Raw genomic sequence first — 20675 nt, forward strand, 5'->3', positions numbered from 1 at the left:
GCTCATCCGCACTTTTCAGAGACAAAGAAGCCAAGGATTAAGGCTTAAGGCTCATGTCCAGAGGGGCGAGATCTATGACGTGTTTCTTCAGCTGTTTAGCACAAATGGCGTTAAAACTGTTGGAGTTGTCCTACTGCTTCAACCCGCTACTCGGGTAGTTCGCCTCTGCATAATGAGGCTGCTTTTAAGTACTGACTTCTTAATAAATACCCTGTAACTATGACTATGTTCTCGCTAACACTGTCATCTTTATGCGCACTGCATCGAGTAGATATTGATGGCAGGACGGTGCGGAAAAATCAGGAATTTTCTCAATCTGCAGCGGTGTGCCTCATGGAAATATTGTAATTAATTAATTATGGGGTTTTACGTGCCAAAACCACTTTCTGATTATGAGGCACGCCGTAGTGGAGGACTACGGAAATTTCGACCACCTGGGGTTCTTTAACGTGCACCTAAATCTAAGTACACGGGTGTTTTCGCATTTCGCCCCCATCGAAATGCGGCCGCCGTGGCCGGGATTCGATCCCGCGACCTCGTGCTCAGCAGCCCAACACCATAGCCACTGAGCAACCACGGCGGGTGGAAATATTGTAACGAAGTATTTGAGAATAAAATAGAAAGAAAGAAAAACATGTTGTTCGTTAAAATATTGTTGTACCCTTCACTGTACACAGCCTCTTTCTGCCTTAATAGAAGAATGCTGTGTTCCTACAGCGTTAGTGCATAGGACCACCCTGCAGAAAGCCTATAACGGCAGTATCACGTCGATGTTTTCCGCCCAGTTGCCTCCACTGTTCACCGCATTGACACGAGCAGGTTCTCTCATATAACACGTGGCTTCGCAAGACCTGACACAGCGCATTGTTGCGACTAGCTGTCGAGAGAGCCAGACACAGAGAGAGAGAGAGAGAGAGAGAGTAGATAGAAAGCGTGAGGACTATGCTCGCGGCCGCTGTATAAATATCGCCGCACAGATGGTTTCCAAATCATATGCGACTAAACACTGAGCTGTGCAGCCGACTGTCGGCTCATCTGCGTTGAAAAGTATTTCCTGTGGATAGTCCTGTCAAAATATAATGGCTCAGCGGACATGCGGCTCCCTACCAGATCCGTATTTCTTCCACTTTAAACGTGCGACCTACGAAGATGAAGGTGAGCGAACCTCCCAGACTGTCATGCCCCTGTGCTTGCACCTCTAGAACGCTAGCTGTACACGGACAAGCCTAAAGAACATTCACAAGCTCAATTATTATTATTATTATTATTATTATTATTATTATTATTATTATTATTATTATTATGATTATTATTTGTCTTGAACAAATAAACACAGTTAACAGGAAAGGGAAAGCGAGGAGCAGGCTGGCAACTGCCACCGGAAGGGGCACAACTTCTGCCTACTCTTCTGAAGGGAGGTGACAGCAACACAGAAATGGAAGATAGGAAGGAGGGGAGGAAAAAGGAAAGAGGAAAGGAAGAGCAACAGGACAAATCTAAAGACTAAAGTAGAACACTGCAACAGGACAAATCTAAAGACTAAAGTAGAACTCTGCAGCCGGAATTAAAGTGACGCCGCGTCGAACAGCCTCCACAATTATCAACCACATCCATGGCTAGTTCGCTATGCGGCTAATTGTGTTCTCCACGATGAGACGCCAAGTACAGCTGCACGTAATCACCGTTTCACCGGTAGTCGGTTCACAATATACACTACAAGGTGTTTGAACCGGCCACCTCCCATCTTCGAAGGAAGAAACGTTAGGGCACAGTACTGATCACACACAGTAGGGCCGGTCACTGAAGGTCACGCTACTACAGAATGCTACAAACGTGAACCTAAGTTAGTTAACTCTATAAAGGTTAGTAGGGCGCGATGGGCCTGATCACTTTTAGATGCACAACCACTGGTGTATAAACATTCCTCGAGTGTCGCACACCGCAGGCCAAGGAGATGATAGTTTCTCAGTAGCGACATGCGCTGCGCACTGAAAGCGGGACACTCAAATATAAGGTGCTGAAGTGTCTTGTAGCAGCCACAAGACGTACACAATGCACTTTCCACACGCCCTTGTCTGTATAAACGTTCGTGCACGTTCACGCAACCAACCCTCAGCTTCAGCAGTTGTGCTCTAGCGCGACGAGGCAAGCCTCGACCACTAACACGGGGCGGGAACGTTCCATTTGCGACGCGCTGATCTGGATGCTGCTTGAGTAGGTGGCGACGAATCAGCAGACGAGCGTCATCAAGCTTGCAAAAAATTTCTGGCCAGTCACAGTTGTTATGAACGCAACTTGAAGCGAGCCGATCAGCCTCTTCATTTCCGGCGATTCCTACGTGTGAAGGTATCCATTGAGCAATGAGAGATACCCCACGTGATGTAATTTTGCTCGCAGAGGGAGTAATGCTGCGCACAAGTGGATAATCAAGCTCACTGCGTTGTAACCTGCTAAGGGCAGCACAGGAGTCCGTAAAGATGACAACCTTCGATGTAATTAACTCCTCTTGCACCTATTTCAGTGCAACGTTAATCGCTGCTAGTTTCGCAGTTGTTGACGAAGTTGGATGAGGTATTTGAAAGATACGTCGTACTTGAGTTGAAGGGCAGTAAAAAGCTGCAGAGGCGCCTTGACCGTCGTTGTGTACAGATGCATCTGTGAAAACTTGAAGATAATCTGGAAACTTTTCGAACAAGTGAGACTGAGCCAATTGGAATATTGCCGAAACAGCTGTATCAGACTTTTTGTGCATGTCAGGGATTGTGAGGTAAATGGGGAATACGTGTTTCGTGATACCTCTTGGAGGCGGAGACATATCTGAAGCAGCATGTTCAGAAATTGTAGTGATATCCATAAATAATGCCGCCATTTTTCCCATGCGAGATAACGGGCGGTGAATCAGACGATCAAGGAGCGATTGACCATTCGATGCGCGGTGCAGACGCTCAATATGATACAGAGCTCTCTGATGTACATGCAGTCTCAGGGGTAACTGATGCGCTTCAGTAAGTAATGCAATAGATTGCGCCTCACGAGGTAATGCAATGTTTATACTTTTAAAGACTTATTTGCTGATAAGTGCCAAAACATCATAGAATATCAGTACGTCGCTTATTCCTGTGCTCGGCAACTTCAGACAATACTACAATGAGGCGTCAGTGCTGGGTGAACAATGGAGGACTCTCATAGTAGCGTAGGATTTCTCCATGGACAGGATGTGGCTCACCGGTCGCTTGATCGGACACTCTTTCTGCATATCGTGCTCCATTCCCTAACAGCGCGTGACACGGCGCTTTGGAGAGCCGAACTTCCCTTGTACCAGCTGGCCCTGCTCTGGCTGCTACGTCTCGGCGTCATCCCTAGCCACGTGGCCATCATGCCGGACGGTAGCCGACGGTTCGTCAAGAGCACAGGCACCGATCTTCGCCGCACCTACATCGTAGGGACTGAGCTCTTGAGTTGGGCAAGTAACGCTGGCTATGTCACAACTGCACTTACCAACAAGTCTTCTAGCTAGTTAGCGGTAGCTTGCTCGGCAACGAGTAGTGAATTCTGATAATGAATAGATAAGAAAACGCGGACTAATTTCGACTACCTGAGTTTACTTACCGTGCATATGAATCTAAGTACAAAAGTTTCTGAATCTAAGAACACAAGCACACAAGTTTAGCATTGTTGAACTTGTGTTCAAAAGCTGCTGTCGTGTTTTGAGTACAGAGATGTGTGTTTCTTCTCATACTGTTTCTCTTGTAGAGGGGACTCGAGCATGGGTGAGATGAATTATTTTCGCTTTTCGTTCGGGCTTTCCTACATCCAATATAGGAATAAATTTAATTATGCATACCGCTATTGGACACTCCTAGTTGGCGTCGTGAATACTGAGCGCATTCACTCACAGTACAAGAAAAGAGAATCGCACTTCGCTGTAGCTTTCTGTGCTGCTAGTTCACCCCATTAAAATTTACATGGCTAGTAGCACTGCTGTACTTTCAAAGCTTTCCTATTATTCCAGACAGCTCACAAATAAACCACTTCGCAATCTTTTCCCAATACTTGCCAAGCAAGCAATACTTTTCTTCGGACTCCTTCCAGCTCAAAGCTGAACTTTGTTTGGACGATGGATTTTGCACTCAATCACATTAACGCCCCTTCACGACATTAGCCACGGCAAACCTTCCTTTTACGTGTCAAGGTGGCGCTATCAAATAAGCGCCGTTGACAGCTAGCTGCAAACGTTAGGGCGAATTAATTCGTATAGCAAGCACATATAGCTGCACAGTTTTTATTTCAATGAAGGCATTCTCCGCATTGCGTTGTTTGTTTTCAGTAGCAGTTAGTACCTAGAAACATACGCCAACAACAATAGGAAGAAGAAACTTTTCACTGTTACATATTTGTAGCCGTATGAGCAATGGCGTCACAATAAAGGCGCAAGTATATTGGATGCAGCGATCACAGCAAACAGGCCTGAGCCCATGCTTGAAAGCGCTCGCAAGCACAGGCGAGCAAAAAAAGCATACGGAACTCACTCATACACACTCACAATATATATATTTTTTTCCTTAGGGCCCATTCGGACTCAGACTTCCAAAATTCTACTCAGCCAGGCTCACTCAGTATCAGAATCACGGTTCGGTATGAGTCTGAGTGACCCAACCATGAGTGACTTTGCCGGCCTATGCTTGCAAGACGCCCGCAGCGAAGTGACTTGTAACGAGTGGCCCATATGGAGCATAGAAGAACACGCCAATACATGGCAACATCTGAAGCTCAACAAGATTTGTCAATATTGGCTGCGCTTAGGATCGCTAGAATAATGAGGCTGCTACCGCGTCAAATTAAGCTTGTTATACAAAGAAATGGATAAAAAACAACGAACCAAGTGAAAGCCCACTGCAGCTTGCTTAGACGGCATGATACATACGCTTATTTTAGAAAGGTATAACCAATGAAGTCAATTTGTGCAAATCAGTAAAACATCAAAAAATAAATTGCCTAAAACAATTTCAAACATATGCAGTGCTGGAAAAAAAGCTGCCTATAATTACATACGGTAGTTTTAAAGTGCCGCAGCGACATACTTCTGCAGTATGGCATCGCGTCTTGTGCCCTACAAGGAAGTCGATCTTGCAACGACAGCAACTACGGCATCGTTTGTCATTGGTCTAATTTCTTCTTGATGCGACAAGCACATTTCTGTGACAAGGATAGGAAATTGTCCTTGTTAGAAGGCGCCAGAATGTTGTTCGTGCTTTCTCTCAACTTGTGTTTTAAGCCGTTCTCTCTCCTCCAAAAAGAAAATTGAAAGTGCACTAGAACATCCTCTTAAATCTTTACATACATGGTTGTCCCTCCAAAAGTACGGCGGAGCAGTAACACTGGAAGGACGCAGATAATTTTTTTCTTGGCTGTAAGTACTCACATGAAAGGAAAAATCATTTCATTATTTAATCGCATACTTCTAGCTTCACAAGTAACATTCGTTCACTTTTTCAGGCGTGCCAGTGGTGCTTCCAAATGGGCGTGAGTGCAGTAACTGTTTTTATGGTCGCAAATCGTCATTTGACGCGGAGTGCATACGAAAGAGATGCTCTGTTCTACGGAGTCATAGGCAGCTGGTCCAACAATTTACACTTGTGAGTAACATTCTTGCAGTATTTCGTTGCATCCTTGTGTCCTTTAAAACCACGTTTTTCCACCCATAGTTAGCAACCAGCTGGCGTTGTTACCAACATTTATGGCAGCATGAACAGGTGGCAAGTTCTGAATCTTCATAATCTTCTATGGTATGCAGCACAAAGAATGTTATGGAAAAAAAGAAAAAGAATACAATTCTCATGACACCGCGAAAATTGTGGCACCAGCCACAATTTTGTCACAACTGTTTTTTCAGGATGCTAAATAAATAATTTGTAGATTTTGTGACATTTCTGCATTCAAGCTATAGGAAAGAACCCTTTGTGACCAAACAGACGTGTCACAATACAACACATCCCTCTCTTACGTCATTTTTAACACGATTAGTCACAACCCTAGGTCCGTTCTTTTCTGCTGGCGTACTTAGAATTCGGAGAATGCACGCGCTGAAGTTTCGTTTCCTAGCATGGAACGGTGCTCGCCTCACACAAGGCGCATAGAATCCAGCGCTTGCTTGTACTTTACGCGTAACTTAGGAATGTTATAAAGCAGCCTAGATTGGTAATACTACAATAGCAGGTCTGTATTCTTACAACGAAGAACATGAGCCAAAAAGTGGACTAAGAAGGAAATCAAAAAGGCTGAGGACAGCACCATCGAACCAGTGTGAGGCCACGAATTCTGGAAGTGACAAATCAATGTCGACGATTCTCATATTAATTGAAATACAATGCAATCCAACAGAAGTCAACTCATACAGAAGTCAACAAAATTTAAATTAACTATATCGCCGCATTTCGTACGTCACGGAAGTATTGGTTGCCGGTGCCTCTCAGTTAACAGGAAGCGGTGCATAGAAAACCGCTTTTCGGAAAAACAGGGTCAAGCTATTTCCCACGGCACTCCCCTTTTCAATTTCCCCCGGCCCCCTGCCTTCGCGATTAAGGTCACGGAACAAAACGTTCAGGCGTTGTGTTATTTAGCAGGTATAGCGGTTATAGAACTTGGCCTTCCATAGTAATTTGCTCCGTTTGTGGGCCATATCTTTTTGCCGACAAAATAAACAAAATACTTCTGGAGTTCTATCTGTCAGGTCCATCTTGATGTAGAACCTTTTACGTGTTTAATAATTGAACCCAACGGTGTTTACCGTCACGAGGGCCCACATACGTAATGAGTGACACCACACAAGAAGGCTCCGTATTCATTCTTGCCATGTGGAGTTTATTTCTCTAACTAGCACGAATATCAAATTTGGCTTAGTTTCTTTCTGCAACGCAGGACCTTTTCGTGGATTCCCGTACTTTTCTTTATCTTTTTTCTTTTTTTCCTTAGTTTTTTTTATATCTGCGCATTAAAGTAACGTAATGCTACTCAACAGCCTTGACGCAGACCTAAATTGATTTTCTTTCACCAGTTGCGGTCTTGTGCTGTTCTAAGTGGCCGTTACTATTGAATTCAGGAGCAGAATCAAGACACTAGGCATAAGAATGAAATGGATCGGGAAAATGATGATGCTTCCGGCTGACCTCAAAATGAAGATGCGTGAAATGGAGATTGCTACTTCAGATGCAGCATGGTAAGCTTGCAAACACATATCGAGCGTCAGTAACGTTCTCACGCTCACGGCGTTCACGATTTACACTTCGAAAGAGCTCTGGTTTCGAAATGCTTCCCACCGGAAATTTGATCCCACTGCTTTTGAACACATCACCTAACGTAGTACATGGGCTTTGAGAACGTAGCGTATTACAAGTGTTTTAAGTGTTCACGTCTGCTCTTGGCACAACGTTGTACAAAACTCGAATGAATCAAATCTTTTTTGAGCTCGCTTCTTCCCGACGACGCCCCGGATGCGGGAGTCGCCGGGGACCTCCTCCGTAGGGGTCGCCGCCGCTGGGAGGCGGCTATCAAAAGTTAAGAGGTAGCAGACCAGCTCTGGGCCGTCCGGCAAGCCGAAGATGCCGCTCGAGTCCAAGGACTTCGAGCCGTCACCTGAGGCCACCACAGCAAGAACTGCCGGACTATTCTTTAACCAAGCTTCTTCTTCTTCTTCTTCTTCTTCTTGTTTGTTCGACTGTGCCCATAGCGTCATACCCTGCACCGCATAGAGGAGGACACATGATAGCAGAAAGGCACGGAGATTAACCAGATTTTTAAAATCTGGTCTCTAAGAAAATGCAAGAGGGGGGGACATAATAGAGGACATAAACAATGCGCAGATACGCACGCACACAACCACCAACGCAAATTTATACCTATCAGTACACTAAAACCTACAAGCATGTCAGCTTTCCCGATGAACGTTCAATGCCTTCGTCAACCTATGCTGGGAGAAGTGATACGTTCAGCCATCCAGAATGGTTAGTTCCGAAACTGATCACTCGTCGGCCCGCTATGTGTAAAGCGTTCCAAGTTGAGCCACTCATGAAACACCCACCACGCTTATGATTCATGTCAAGAGTGTGATTTCACATTGTTCTAATGCTCTCCGACCCCGTGAAGTCCAAGAAAGCAAGATTGTGGAACTTGGCGATTTCTATTTGGCACTAAGTAAACACGAAAGAAACAACGGAAGCTGTAAAGGGCGCCTCAACCTGGATTTGGGGCCGTGCACCTGAAGACGCCAAGAAGTGCGCGCAGTGCTCCGTCCCCGCCTCTGCAGTGGATGCTCGCCACGTGCTGTGGGTCCAGGGAGAAAGTCCAGGAGAGCGAAAGTGCTCAGAGGGTGCCGGGATCGGGAGAGACCCGCCCTTAGACAACGAACGGTTAATTATGGACGATGAGTTTCACCAGTCGCTCGTACAGCTTCTTCACGAAGGGCCCAACTCATTTATTTGACCACTTTATGCTGTATGGTAAACTTAAGGTAAAAAGACAAAAAAGAGTAAAAAACCTGAAAGTGCAGCACGCAATACTGACTTCCAGTAACATCCTTTCTTTTTCTCCGGTGCCTTCGAAATCAGTGAAGTTTCAAAAAAAATCCTTCAAATATTTTACCTATTATACAAACTGTATTAGCACTGCATGCAGTTTTCATTATTATTTCTTTTGAAGAGAGAAGGTGCTGATAGAGGGGCAGATTCAACGTGCACAATGCGTGCGCACTTCGCCAATGTATATCTGTCTAGTCAAATATTATTAAATGATTTAGTAGTTATGCGCGTTGCAAGGCATACCCATGTTATAAGGACGAACGGGATTTTTTTACCTAATCAGCCTATTTCGTAAACGAGCCATCGCATCAAATACGGATAATATAGTTCTGCGATCGCACGGTTTAACTTCGCAAAGCGTCGCGCCGAGCGTCCCCCACGAGTTATCACGTGAGCAGGTGGACTGCGAGCGACGCATGCGTACCAGGATCCACTGGCGCCGATTCTGGCTAAACGTCACGCCATGCGGCACGCCAAGGAAGACAAAACACATTCACAACGACGAAAAAAACGTACCTTCCCCTCTTGGTCAAACCGAGGCAAACTGTACATCGCGGTTTCTGCGTCCGACGCCTTAAGAAGCGAAGATCCTTTCCGGTAACCCAGAGGCGCATTCACGCAGTCATTATGCCGAACTAACTTATCTCAGACAGTACTCAGTTCGGGAAATAGTAATCATTCGCAGATTCTGCAATCGAAAGAAAAATTCAATAATTTTTTTGCGAATTACTCGCGCCATCCTCTCACACGTATTACACTTTCAAACATGCGACCAAATAATGCAGCTAAAAGGAGAGAGTGTGCCTCTAGGCGCTAGCTATAACAATTTTCAACAGGACTAATTTCAGGAAATAAAACCAAGTCAAGCCTACCAATTGTCCCATAAATATTTTATGCCTCTTAATTATCTGCGGTAATTTGGTTTACTGTACTCGGCTTGCATTTCGTGGGTTGGCTCCCATAAAACCATTGCGGGTAACAAAAAGATTACCGCCCAAGCACTCCGTCATCATCTTCATCATCATCAGCCTGGTTACGCCCACTGCAGGGCAAAGGCCTCTCCCATACTTCTCCAACTACCCCGGTCATGTACTAATTGTGGCCATGTTGTCCCTGCAAACTTCTTAATCTCATCCGCCTACCTAACTTTCTGCCGCCCTCTGCTACGCCTCCCTTCCCTTGGAATCCATTCTGTAACTCTTAATGACCATCGGTTATCTTCCCTCCTCATTACGTGTCCTGCCCATGCCCATTTCTTTTTCTTGATTTCAACTAAGATATCATTAACTCGCGTTTGTTCTCTCACCCAATCTGCTCTTTCCTTATTCCTTAACGTTACACCTATCATTCTTCTTTCCATAGCTCGTTGCGTCGTCTTCAATTTAAGTAGAACCCTTTTCGTAAGCCTCCAGGTTTCTGCCCCGTACGTGAGTACTGGTAAGACCCAGCTGTTATAAACTTTTCTCTTGAGGGACAATGGCAACCTGCTGTTCATGATCTGAGAATGCCTGCCAAACGCACGCCAGCCCATTCTTATTCTTCTGATTATTTCAGTCTCATGATCCGGATCCGCAGTCACTAGCTGTCCTAAGTAGATGTATTCCCTTACCACTTCCAGTGCCTCACTACCTATCGTAAACTGCTGTTCTCTTCCGAGCACTCCGTACAGATGGTTAACCAGCGTAGCTGAAACGTGCCGTCCCTGTCTTTATCACTGGGTTAATCCCGACGGGCCATTAAACGATTGTTTGGTAGGCTGCCGGATCCTCGGCACGCTGTTACCGCTTGCGCTCAGCGTAGACGAGCTCGTTCCCGGTTCTACTCGTGGCGTTGTTGATCGAAAGCTGCCTGCGCCTCAGGAGTACGTAGGACGCGTGTCCCGCCCATTTCGGAGCCGGAGAGAAACTGCTGCGAACGTACTCGGCTGTGACGGAGAGCAACGACGTCACTACTGGTGCCGCCAATCGCGCGCCTCTCTTTCTCGGTTTTTCTTTATTTTTTTCGCGCGTGCGCATAGGGTTGCGCCGGATGAGCTTTAGGCGTACAGGGGACATGCGGACGATTCGGCTAGCCATATACAGCTTCGCTGCAAAGTGTTTCAGCGCTTCCTTCAGGTTGCCAGAAGCACACAGACGGTTCTAAGCAACCACACAGCGACACTTGCGCACATAACACACGAATGCACCGACCATCCGGGCGACTCGCCACGAGTCCCCGCACACACACACACTACGGGGTCTTGGGAGACGAGACTCTCCGAACTGGACCTGGGACGCCAACTGGCGACCCTCGACCAGGCCCGGTGAGCCGCGATCGCCAGTGGAGCCCTGTCAGAGGGAACCACACAGGAATAAACCACGCAATCATTTCTGTAATAATAAAGTTCCACCATCCATCCAAAGCCTTCCAGAAGCGTGCACTGGGCATAATGAACGGCTTTGTAGCTGGTGTCTTAAAGCTATGATTTTGCTAAATATATCCCACTTGCGTGCTTGTGCCCTTGCGCACTACCCTCTACTGTTATCGAATACATTGACTTTATATAGATGTCGCTGTGAATAGCTTATTATCAAATAACATTATGAGCTAGAAATCCAAATATTTGACAAAGCATCGTATTTTTTAACTTCTAGCGGATCAAATACACGTCCGCTTGGCTGCGATAACTACAGACACATTTCTGGCAGCAATTTTGATATATATAATTTTTTTCAGGACGCGGACTTGTCTGGCATGCGTCGGTTATACCACTAAACGCCAGATGGCGCAGACAGCCTTAGAGATGGCAAGAGCGGTCAAATTCAGCTCACTGCAAAGCGAGTAAGTGAATTTTTTGCCTGAAGAATAGTATGCGCGATCCTGGCAAGTATTATTCCTGGTAATGCGTTCTGTAAGGTTTTTGTCGTTCGTTTTTGTTTGTTTTTCTGTATGTTTTCTATATACAACTCACTAAAGCTTGCTCTCATTGCTAGCGTAGGCACATTTCTTAATTGATAATTTATGGGGCACGTCATTTTGTGTTCGCAAAAATCTGCCGGCATTAAAAAACCACCGGTGCCGGCGAGCAATTATGGCAAGTTCTTAATTTTTTTAATGTTGAAGGAGAACTAGGAGAACGCCTAATGTTCACGCACTGCAAGAGCTAGGCAACCCTAAATGTCTCACATAAATGAATTTACGTGAGACATGGATGTCATTTGAGCACCTAACGTAAATCTAATACGAATGTGACATAAACATTATATTTGGTATGCCTTCTGCCTTTCCATACTATAAAGTGCCATCTAACCTGAAATTCTAATTCTAAATCCTCAATATTCCTTTTGTTTTTTTGTTATTCCACTGTTGTGCAGTGACCTCACCGAAGACTTGATGGACACTTACATCAATCAAGCCGAGTGTCCCGATGTGGACGTGCTGATGCGATGCGCAGGCACGCGATTAAGTGATTTCGTGGTCATGCAATGTGGATACGCGTACCTGAACATGACGTCAAAGAAGTGGCCAGATATTGGCTTCTGGGACTGGGTCCGGGCTTTTCTAATGTATCAATTGCACTGGCCTGCCATCTTGGTAAGTCGCAACTGCTGCACAATCAAGAATATGCCTTCAGTAAAACTATAAAAAATGTTGTATTTCACAAACTAAATATTCATGATCTGAAAGAATATTTCTGTGAAATAAAACAGGGATAAGTGTTTCCTAATGTCAACTTCTTACTATAACTGATTGAAAAATCTCATTGCATAGACAATTATATATATTTCCTTTTTATGTGGTAAAATGATTTAGAATACGTTTACAGCGTAATTTCTTTTTCAACATTTCCGCGAAGAATGAAATTTATAGAAATGCGTTCTTTTCCGCCATCAGAATATTTAAAATCATTAACTCTGGCGAGAGCGTGCACCATGAACCACATAACGTTAATCGACGCAAACAACGGTCATTCTGCCTCCTTCATACCTCACTAACTCGCTCTGAAATTAAAACTGAAGTAAAACGCTACATCAGTTCAAACTGATAAAACATTTTTCCACATAATAACGCCGTAATTTTTGTGATAATAGGCAGAGAACTAGAAAATCAAAGTAGAATTTTTAACATTTCGCGCCGCACACCCAGCTTCTGTGCCTTGTGCGACGTCATAGATTTCAAAGTTTTATTTTATGTTTATTATTTTTTCCATACTTGGGCCTTTGTGCCACACTGAAATTTCTTGGAACTTGCTAACTTCCCTATTTGGGTCACCTGGAGTACAATGGAGTCTATCCTTACCAAGGGGTGTATGGTAGCGCGATTAAAAGACGGCACAAAAGACACACAGGGACGCACTTCTTTTGTCCCGTCTTTTAATCGTCCTGCCGTACACCCCTTGAAGATGCATTACCAACAAGCCCACATTTCAACCCTCTTGAACTCTATCCTTACCGACAACATTCTAACTAGGCCTGAGCAGAGGTCGTTAAATTAAACGGCACCGTGGCGAGCTGGTGCGGACATTTCAAGGCTACGTCACCACTGGTCGTTCGTATTTCCGTCTTTTCTGGCTTACCAAGCCTCTTCTCACAGTAAGAGTGTTTTTTTTTCTGCTATTTCAAATGATTTTTTCAGTAGTACAGGGTCTTGAATATTTGAGTGCGCGTGTTCCAAAAAAAGAAATTTTGGGCTCACCGCTATGCACTGTTCTTGCTCAACTTTTGTACAACGATGGCATTTTGACGTCGACTTCGTTTGGTATTACACTTGGCACAGCTAATTGCCTGGTTTCTAACAACAATGCGGAAGGAAGTAAGGAAATAGTGGAGAAGGAAAGGCAGGGAGGCTAACCAGTTTAGCTCAACCGGTTTGCTATCCTACACATTGGAGCGGAATGGGGGGATGAAAGATGGGGAGGAGAGAGAAAGAGAGCACATAGCACAGCACACACATCGTCAGTTACAGTCCGTCACTCTTGCGTGGTACGTGACATCACTGTCACAGCCGCTTGTCCAAGCCAATCTCTTTCAAAAACCGAAGTACTCCCTTCGTCGCCTTCAGCTGCGATGTCTTCTGTCGGCGACATGTGAAAATCGTTTCAACTGAAAATGGTCTATTGTCAAGGTGCGCCAGAACTGACGCCAGGCACTGTCTCTGAACATTATAGTCGCACAAAATGTGTTCTAGCGTCTCCTCGCAAAGACAGGCATTGCAGAGAGCGTTGTCGGTCATTCCAATGCGAAATCACTAAGATTTCGTGAATGCCACCCCTAGCCATAAGCGATAAACCAGAGTGGCCTCTCTTCGGCGGAGTCCAGTTAGCATACAGAGATGCATCAAAGAGGGAAGGTGGTATTGGCGATTGCCCCGGTTGGTCTGGCTGTTTGGTGTGCACCATAGAGAAAGCGCGATCTACTGTGCTCGAAGTCTACTGGCTGCGTCGGACCATGGAAGTCGTATGGCCTCTTCCTGTGTGTCTTCAAGAGCTGCCCGAGCGGCATTATCGGCGTCTTCATTTCCTATGACGCCGCAGTGACTTGGCAACCACTGAAACGTCACGTGGTGTCCTTTCGCATGTGTTGTATGGACTAGGCATCTAATATCGGATACGAGCTGTTCGTAAGGCCCGCGTCGCAGAGCTGATAGCACAGAATGTAGGGCTGCCTTTGAGTCACTGAAGATTGACCATTATCGAGGTGGTTCCCGATTGACGAAACAAAGTGCAGCGCGAAGAGCAGCTAGTTCCGCAGATGTCGATGTTGTTGGGTGCTCAGTCCTAGAGCTGATGGTAATATCTCTTGCTGGGACAACCACTGCACCGGACGAACACTGGACGTTTGTGGAACCATCAGTATAAATACGTACACTGTCCACATACCTCTCGTGCAGAAGAAGCAGAGACAGTTGTTTCAGCACAGTCGACGACAGCTCAGACTCTTTCCAGTTTACTGGTACACTGTGATGTACTGTTGGGATGATAAGACACCAGGGGGGTATCGATGGTTTAGATGCAGCGGTGAAGCTCGAGGGAAGTTTGTCATTGTACTTGACGATAGTTTTAGAGAATGATGCTTGGTGCCTGTCTGACGGTAGTGTTGCAAGGTGGTGATAGGGGGCACGTGCAAAATGTCTGATGTGCGTTCTCAGGGCTTCCACAGTAATGTGAGTTTTTATTGGATGGTCCCGAGTAATCGCAATAGTTGCCTCTGTTGACGTGCATCTGGGCAAACCAAGGCTCTGAGTGCTTGAGCTTGTGCTACCTGCAGAACACGAATATTTGTCTTGCAGGTGTTGTTCAGTACAGGTAGACTATATCTTAAAGAAACCGAGAAAGAGAGCTCTGTAGAGTTTCAGCATTGCGTCTACTGACATCCCCCACGTTTTTCCTGTTAAGTATTTAAACAACTGGGAAGTTGCGGTCAGGCGCCGTTTCATGTAGGCCACGTGCGGGCTCCAACAATGGTCTCGGTCAATAATTACGCTAAGAAATCTGTGCGTTCTGACATAGGAAATGGTCCGCCCATTGTTCGAGATGACATAAGGCGTCATTGATTTGTGAGTAAATGCCACTAGTGAGCATTTTTCTGGTGATATACGTCCGCGGCTTCCAAGAGCGGCAACTTTGACAGCGAGCTACTTGTGTAAACAAGGTCTAAGAACAAAGTGGAAATTTGCCTGCGCTTATGGGGATGCGAGCTGCTGCCGCGACGGCTCAAGCATAAACTTGTGTCGCCACTTCTCATCTGCAGAAAGCAGCGCTTCAGGAGGGCAGTCGCCTGTTGCAGGAGCTGGCAACACGCGACAGTCCTCGTTGAAACGCTGCTTTCTGCAGGTGATGGCAGGTGGTGACACAATTCTGTGCCGGGACCGACTTTTCCGACACCTTTTTTCCCATAGACGAAAACAGTTGCTCATATTTATCTTAAAAAACAGGCCACTAATCCTGCAAAGTGTAATCTTAAACGAAGTCGACGCCAAATTTGGAGCGTTCTACCAAATTTGTGCAAGAACAGTGCAGCAGTGAGCGCAAAATCTGTTTTTGAACACGCGAAGCCAAATATTCAGCACCCTGTACATGCCAAATCAACCTTGTCTTTAATTAAGAGCCTCATCCGACATCCAAAGGTCATCTCGTTCATTTTCTTCTGTTCTTCGTTATAAACAGGCCGTGAAAGAAAGACATCGTGCTTTGGTGGCTTCTCGCGACGACAAGCTGGATCAAAGACGAAAGGTCCGTCAACAAGCTTCCATGAGGAACGTCGAAGCTGTGAAAACCGGCAACGTTCAGGGACACGCACATCAGGAGTTCATTGTTTGAGACAGAGTAAAGGGGGAAATGAACGTGATACATGCATGTGCGTGTGAGATTCAAAGGCAGATTAAGTTGAAGTGACGTCCTTTTCACGATCATCGAAAACACTACTGTTCGACCTCGCAAGCAATAAAACTGAAAATAAAGAAGGCCAACTGTGGCATGACACGGAATTTTGGTTTAGCCTTCCTGGGGCGAAACTATTCGTAAGCGCAATATGAAAGTATTCATGAAATGATGTGCATCAGCGTCCACTGACGCCATCTGCCAGAGGTCACTGTCGGACAAGAATATATATAAGCTCATGAACTTAGTCTTGATAAACAGACTGTGCACGACTTCCCGCGTGAGAACGAGCCGCACTTTTTTTAACAGAATGCGCAGATAAAACGCTTCAGTTTCGAACTTTACCATAGAATACTGAGCCCAGGCATGAAGTACACCAGAAAAAAAAAGCACACGTTCATACGTACGCACTTGGATCACAGAGTTCTGTGACTTCCCTGTTAAACAGAGTAAACAGTCACAAACTAAGGCAAAGTATGCATGGTGCCGTGTGTACCTTGACAGCTAATTAAGCTGCAGTAGACGTAAAAGCATTCCAACATTCACCATCTGTTCTTCACAACTAACTATAACAGTGGTCGCAGGATACAAAAACCACATGGTCCAGATGTTCTCGTTAGCTACGCTCGGTGATAAGAGATAACGCAACGAGGTATTATTTCCATTACATCTGCGTGCAATGAACTTAAAACCACCGGAGCGGCGGATCCGACATGACAAACACTTGCATGCTTCGCGCAATCACTACGAGGTATTTCGCGAAATTCTGCAGAGCCGCGCACGAGTTGTCTCTACCAAACTAGAGAAATGCATTTCCGAAATACGAACGTTCTCAAGTTACAGAGGATCTACTATGTATCTACGCTATACTCTATTGTACACTAACACTCAGTCATAATAACATTAGATATCTCCAAAAGGATTTAAGAGCGATCATGGGTTCCCTGATTGAAGCATGTCTGTTTAAAGAATGCGTGTCGCGAGAAAGTTCCACATTTGTCACGTCTACGGGGTATAAAGCGTGAGCTTTGTGATCAGGAAGCGCCAGTTCAAGTTGACTCTCTTTTCTATCGTCTTTATGCTCTTATTGCGCTTAATTTTCTTTCAGCCTTCAAAAGTGCGTCAGCTGTTTGAAAAGCGCTCATTAATCATGAGCCTTGCTTGGCATCAACAAGGCAAGAATGCTTATTCGTGAAACAATTTTCAAGCCAAGGTCCACGAATGCGCTAAGTTACAGGCGGTATCTAAAGTTCAGAGTACACACACGCTCGTAAAAAATATATTTAAAGATAAACAATTTTATCGCGGTACCATCAGAGAGGTCGATGGGCACGAGCTCTGTTTTTTTCTGTTTTGCATATAGAACTGCCTATTAAAAAAAGAAAAGAAACTGGGCGTTTTTTTTTCGCTATTAGTGACAAGCAGCTGCAGACAGCCATGAAAGAGCCCCGTCTGAGTGTGTTTGCGACGACGATGTGGCCGCAGCGCAACGCCAGTGGACGCAGCGAATATTTGTGTGCGCGTGCGTGCGTATCCGTTTGTGTGTGTTCCCAGTTCGAGCAACCTTCCGGAAAATTGGATGAAGCATGCAGCGCCATACGGGCTTCCCAGGTAAATTACCTGACAAGGTGGTCGTTACTTTCGCCACAAACTACAATGTCTGCGTCATCAAATTAAGAGAATAGTGCCTGCATTTTTACTTACTTGAAGCCTAAGAGTAGTGAAGTCGTGCCTGTTCCGCAGGAATCATAGCTATAGGACCACTGTTGAGATACTCATGCCCTAAATCAGACCAAATTCCTTGGCCTTACAGTTAAGATTATCCTCGACTACCTGAAGCCTGTTTTGGGGAAGCATCTGGGACATCGCTGCATACTGTAGTTCACACTAGGGCGAGATATTTTGACATTTTTCTTAGTCTTGCAATTTTTGCAAAGCAAACAAAACCATGACATAACTATATGCCATACAACTTTACTACAAATACCTTTAGCAATGCTCGTCTTCTTTTAAAAGAGGTAAACGTTGGACTAGTGAGTATTTTGACATGAGAACCATTTTGAAATGCAGCGCAATGGGACGGCACAACAAAACACATGCGCAAACTAACAATTGATTTTATTGAAGCCAGACCCACAGGTATATATATCCACAAGCTGCACAGTTACAACAAAAGATGGAATTATTCAAACAGGAAGTGATTAAACCAGGCGCGAAAGGAATTTCATTTCTGCATATTACAGTGCAATTGATGTTTCGCTTACACAATCCTGAGCGGCTTTTCTGATAAAAAATGCCTCTAACATTTCACGAAAGGTTTTTGCTTGCTCTTGCCTAGGATTTTCATGCTACGGAAACGTGGTTCACAAGTGGGACAGCTACTGCAATGGTCAGCAAGATGTGTATTCTCCTTATTAGCTAGATTTCTTGCATGCTCCCTCACCTCAGTCGGTCACTGATGAATTGCCCCGTCTGGCCGATGTATACTTTTCAGCAGGAAAGGGGGATCTTGTACACGACGTTGTTGACACACTCGACAAGACGCTTTTCATGGTTCTTTTTACAGCCCACATTTTTGCCTTAGCAAAAGATACGACAGCTCAGCTAAGCAAGCTTCTTGAGGGCTGAAAAAACCATCGGCACGTTAACCCGAGTAGCCACTTTTTTCAGACACTTGCGTAAGTTAGGGGAAGTTGCTGCTTCCTGGCTGTAGTCTGCTGTCGCAAAACTATTAAGCACAAATTCACGACATAACAGCTGCTGGCGCGTGCTTCAGAGGAAATGGTACGTCAGCATAAAATTAAATAAAGCATACTCGTAGGAGGCCAAAAGCGTCCCAGCAAGCACTGCAATAGATGCGCTGAAAAGTACTTGAAGACGTTCAGCAATAGTGACAGCCCACGCAGCCTTTCCAAAGAGCGAGAAAGTTCGCAAGTGCCTACCTTTTGCGAGAAAATTTCACTTTTCTCACGTTGTCAGCGAGCAGGCGTCGCAGCAGAGGCCACTTGTAGCATTACACTCAAAGGCTTAACACTTTCTTCACAATACAAAATTTTTGATTTCCATAGATGTTTGATGATTATTTTTATATAAGCACATGCACGGTTATCATTGCTGTTGTAAAAATAAATAAATAATTATTCACTGGCACTAAATTGGGAATAGAATTGCAGAACAATGCAATGCGATTTCAAACTGTCCTAAAAAAAATCTGGAATTGTCTTAGTGTCCTTATGGGAAGGGCTACTTGTCATGTTCCTAACACATTAACACTCAATAATGTTGACTACAGTGGCGTTGCCTTGACAGACAAATTGAATGCGCATTTGTTATCCTCTGGTGAATCGGTTCAAAAACAAGATAGAAAGCATGATATTAATCGATACATTGCCTCTCCAGTTGTAGAAGAACTGGCGATACTTATACACTGCTGACTAACAGCTACGCCCTCTGCTACAGAGGACTTCCACATAAGAGCCAATACGGGGTAGGATTTCTAATCGGTAAGGAAATAGCGGGCAACATTGATGAATTCTGCAGCATAATGAGAGGGTAACAGTAGTCATAACAAAGCTGAATAGGAGATATAAAATAAAGGTAGTACAAGCCTACGCTCCAACGTCCAGTCACGATGATGAAGAAAGAGAACAGTTTTATGAAGATGTTGAATTAGTGATAAGAAAAGTGCAGGTATATAAAACGCAGAAATATACAGCTTTGTTTCCAGTATGACCCATCGCTATACACGTGAATGCGATCTACCTACTTAGTGTAAAGATGTGATAAAGTTAATTGCTTTATCGTAACTACGGACATATCACATTTGCGACCTACTTCAGCAATTGAAGTGATTATTTCTAGAATTGCTAGTCGCCATGGGCGATGAGTCGCGCAAGTAGGCCAGTATTCGCAATCAGGCAGCAAGTTTTTGTACCGCCGTATTTCTTCATGTATGCGTGCAGCGGTTCTATTCTGAAGGTCTTGGCATAATAGATGACTAGCGTGTTGTGTAGCCAAACGAAAAAAGTGACGACAAGTTTCTGTAAATCTTAGTGCATGAAAAGTTGGTTGGCGGGACTCAGCAATTACGAAAGCACTGGCAGATACACACGGAAAACCAAGACATATGCGAAGGCTTCTGGCCAGCAATCTCTGAATTGGTTCCTCTAGGTTACAGGATATTCCATGTAGCACAGTTGCAGAGTATGATATTCTTTGTCTAATGATTGCCAAGTGAATGCGTAATAAGGAAGAGGTTGAACTACCCCATCTCATTCTAGCAAATCGACGGAGAGTGTTGATTGGGGAGTTGACTTTATACTCTAATGCTTTTATCTGGGGAGCCCACGATAGCCGTCTGTCAATGATTACACCTAAGAACTTGTGTTAACGCACAAGTTGCAGGCGCTGGGAGTCTAGCATGAGCTGGAATCTCTTGAGGCATTTCCTTGTAAAAAGAAGTACAGCAGTTTTCTCATGGGAAATAACCATACCTCTGCTTTTCAAGAAATCATTAATTACTGTAAGGCCAGCTTGTAGCTTTTGCTGAACGGCTTGAGCACTCGAGTCAAATGCCCATATGCACAAGTCGTCTGCATATAGTGAATATTTCAAGGTAGCAGGCAGGATATTGGGTAATTCAGCCATAACACAGTTAAATAGAAACGGCCTGACTACGCTACCCTGCGGAACGCGTTGATTCACTTTATGCTCTGTGCTTCTGCCATCAGTAGTTTCAATAAAGA

General features: G+C 44.9%; 1 protein-coding gene across 1 annotated transcript; it reads left to right on the forward strand.

The window, feature by feature from the left end:
• The first annotated feature begins 5476 nt into the window (after window positions 1-5476).
• On the forward strand, window positions 5477-16482 carry LOC126531638 (dehydrodolichyl diphosphate synthase complex subunit Dhdds-like). Its single transcript, XM_055070402.2, has 5 exons — window positions 5477-5636; window positions 7100-7216; window positions 11289-11393; window positions 11927-12146; window positions 15718-16482. The coding sequence occupies exons 1-5, from the start codon at window positions 5518-5520 to the stop codon at window positions 15868-15870; spliced, it is 714 nt and encodes a 237-aa protein (XP_054926377.1). The 5' UTR covers window positions 5477-5517; the 3' UTR covers window positions 15871-16482.
• Window positions 16483-20675: the final 4193 nt, after the last annotated feature.

Source organism: Dermacentor andersoni, chromosome 5 (genome assembly GCF_023375885.2).
Source record: "Dermacentor andersoni chromosome 5, qqDerAnde1_hic_scaffold, whole genome shotgun sequence".
NCBI lineage: Eukaryota > Metazoa > Arthropoda > Arachnida > Ixodida > Ixodidae > Dermacentor > Dermacentor andersoni.

What these genes read in the sequence shown, in the direction of transcription:
- LOC126531638 (XM_055070402.2), top strand. Translation starts at nt 5,518, where the DNA reads ATGGGCGTGAGTGCAGTAACTGTTTTTATGGTCGCAAATCGTCATTTG. An exon ending in GCTACTTCAGATGCAGCATG is followed by an intron (nt 7,217 to 11,288) that starts GTAAGCTTGCAA and finishes AATTTTTTTCAG; the next exon opens with GACGCGGACTTGTCTGGCAT. An exon ending in TGCACTGGCCTGCCATCTTG is followed by an intron (nt 12,147 to 15,717) that starts GTAAGTCGCAAC and finishes CGTTATAAACAG; the next exon opens with GCCGTGAAAGAAAGACATCG.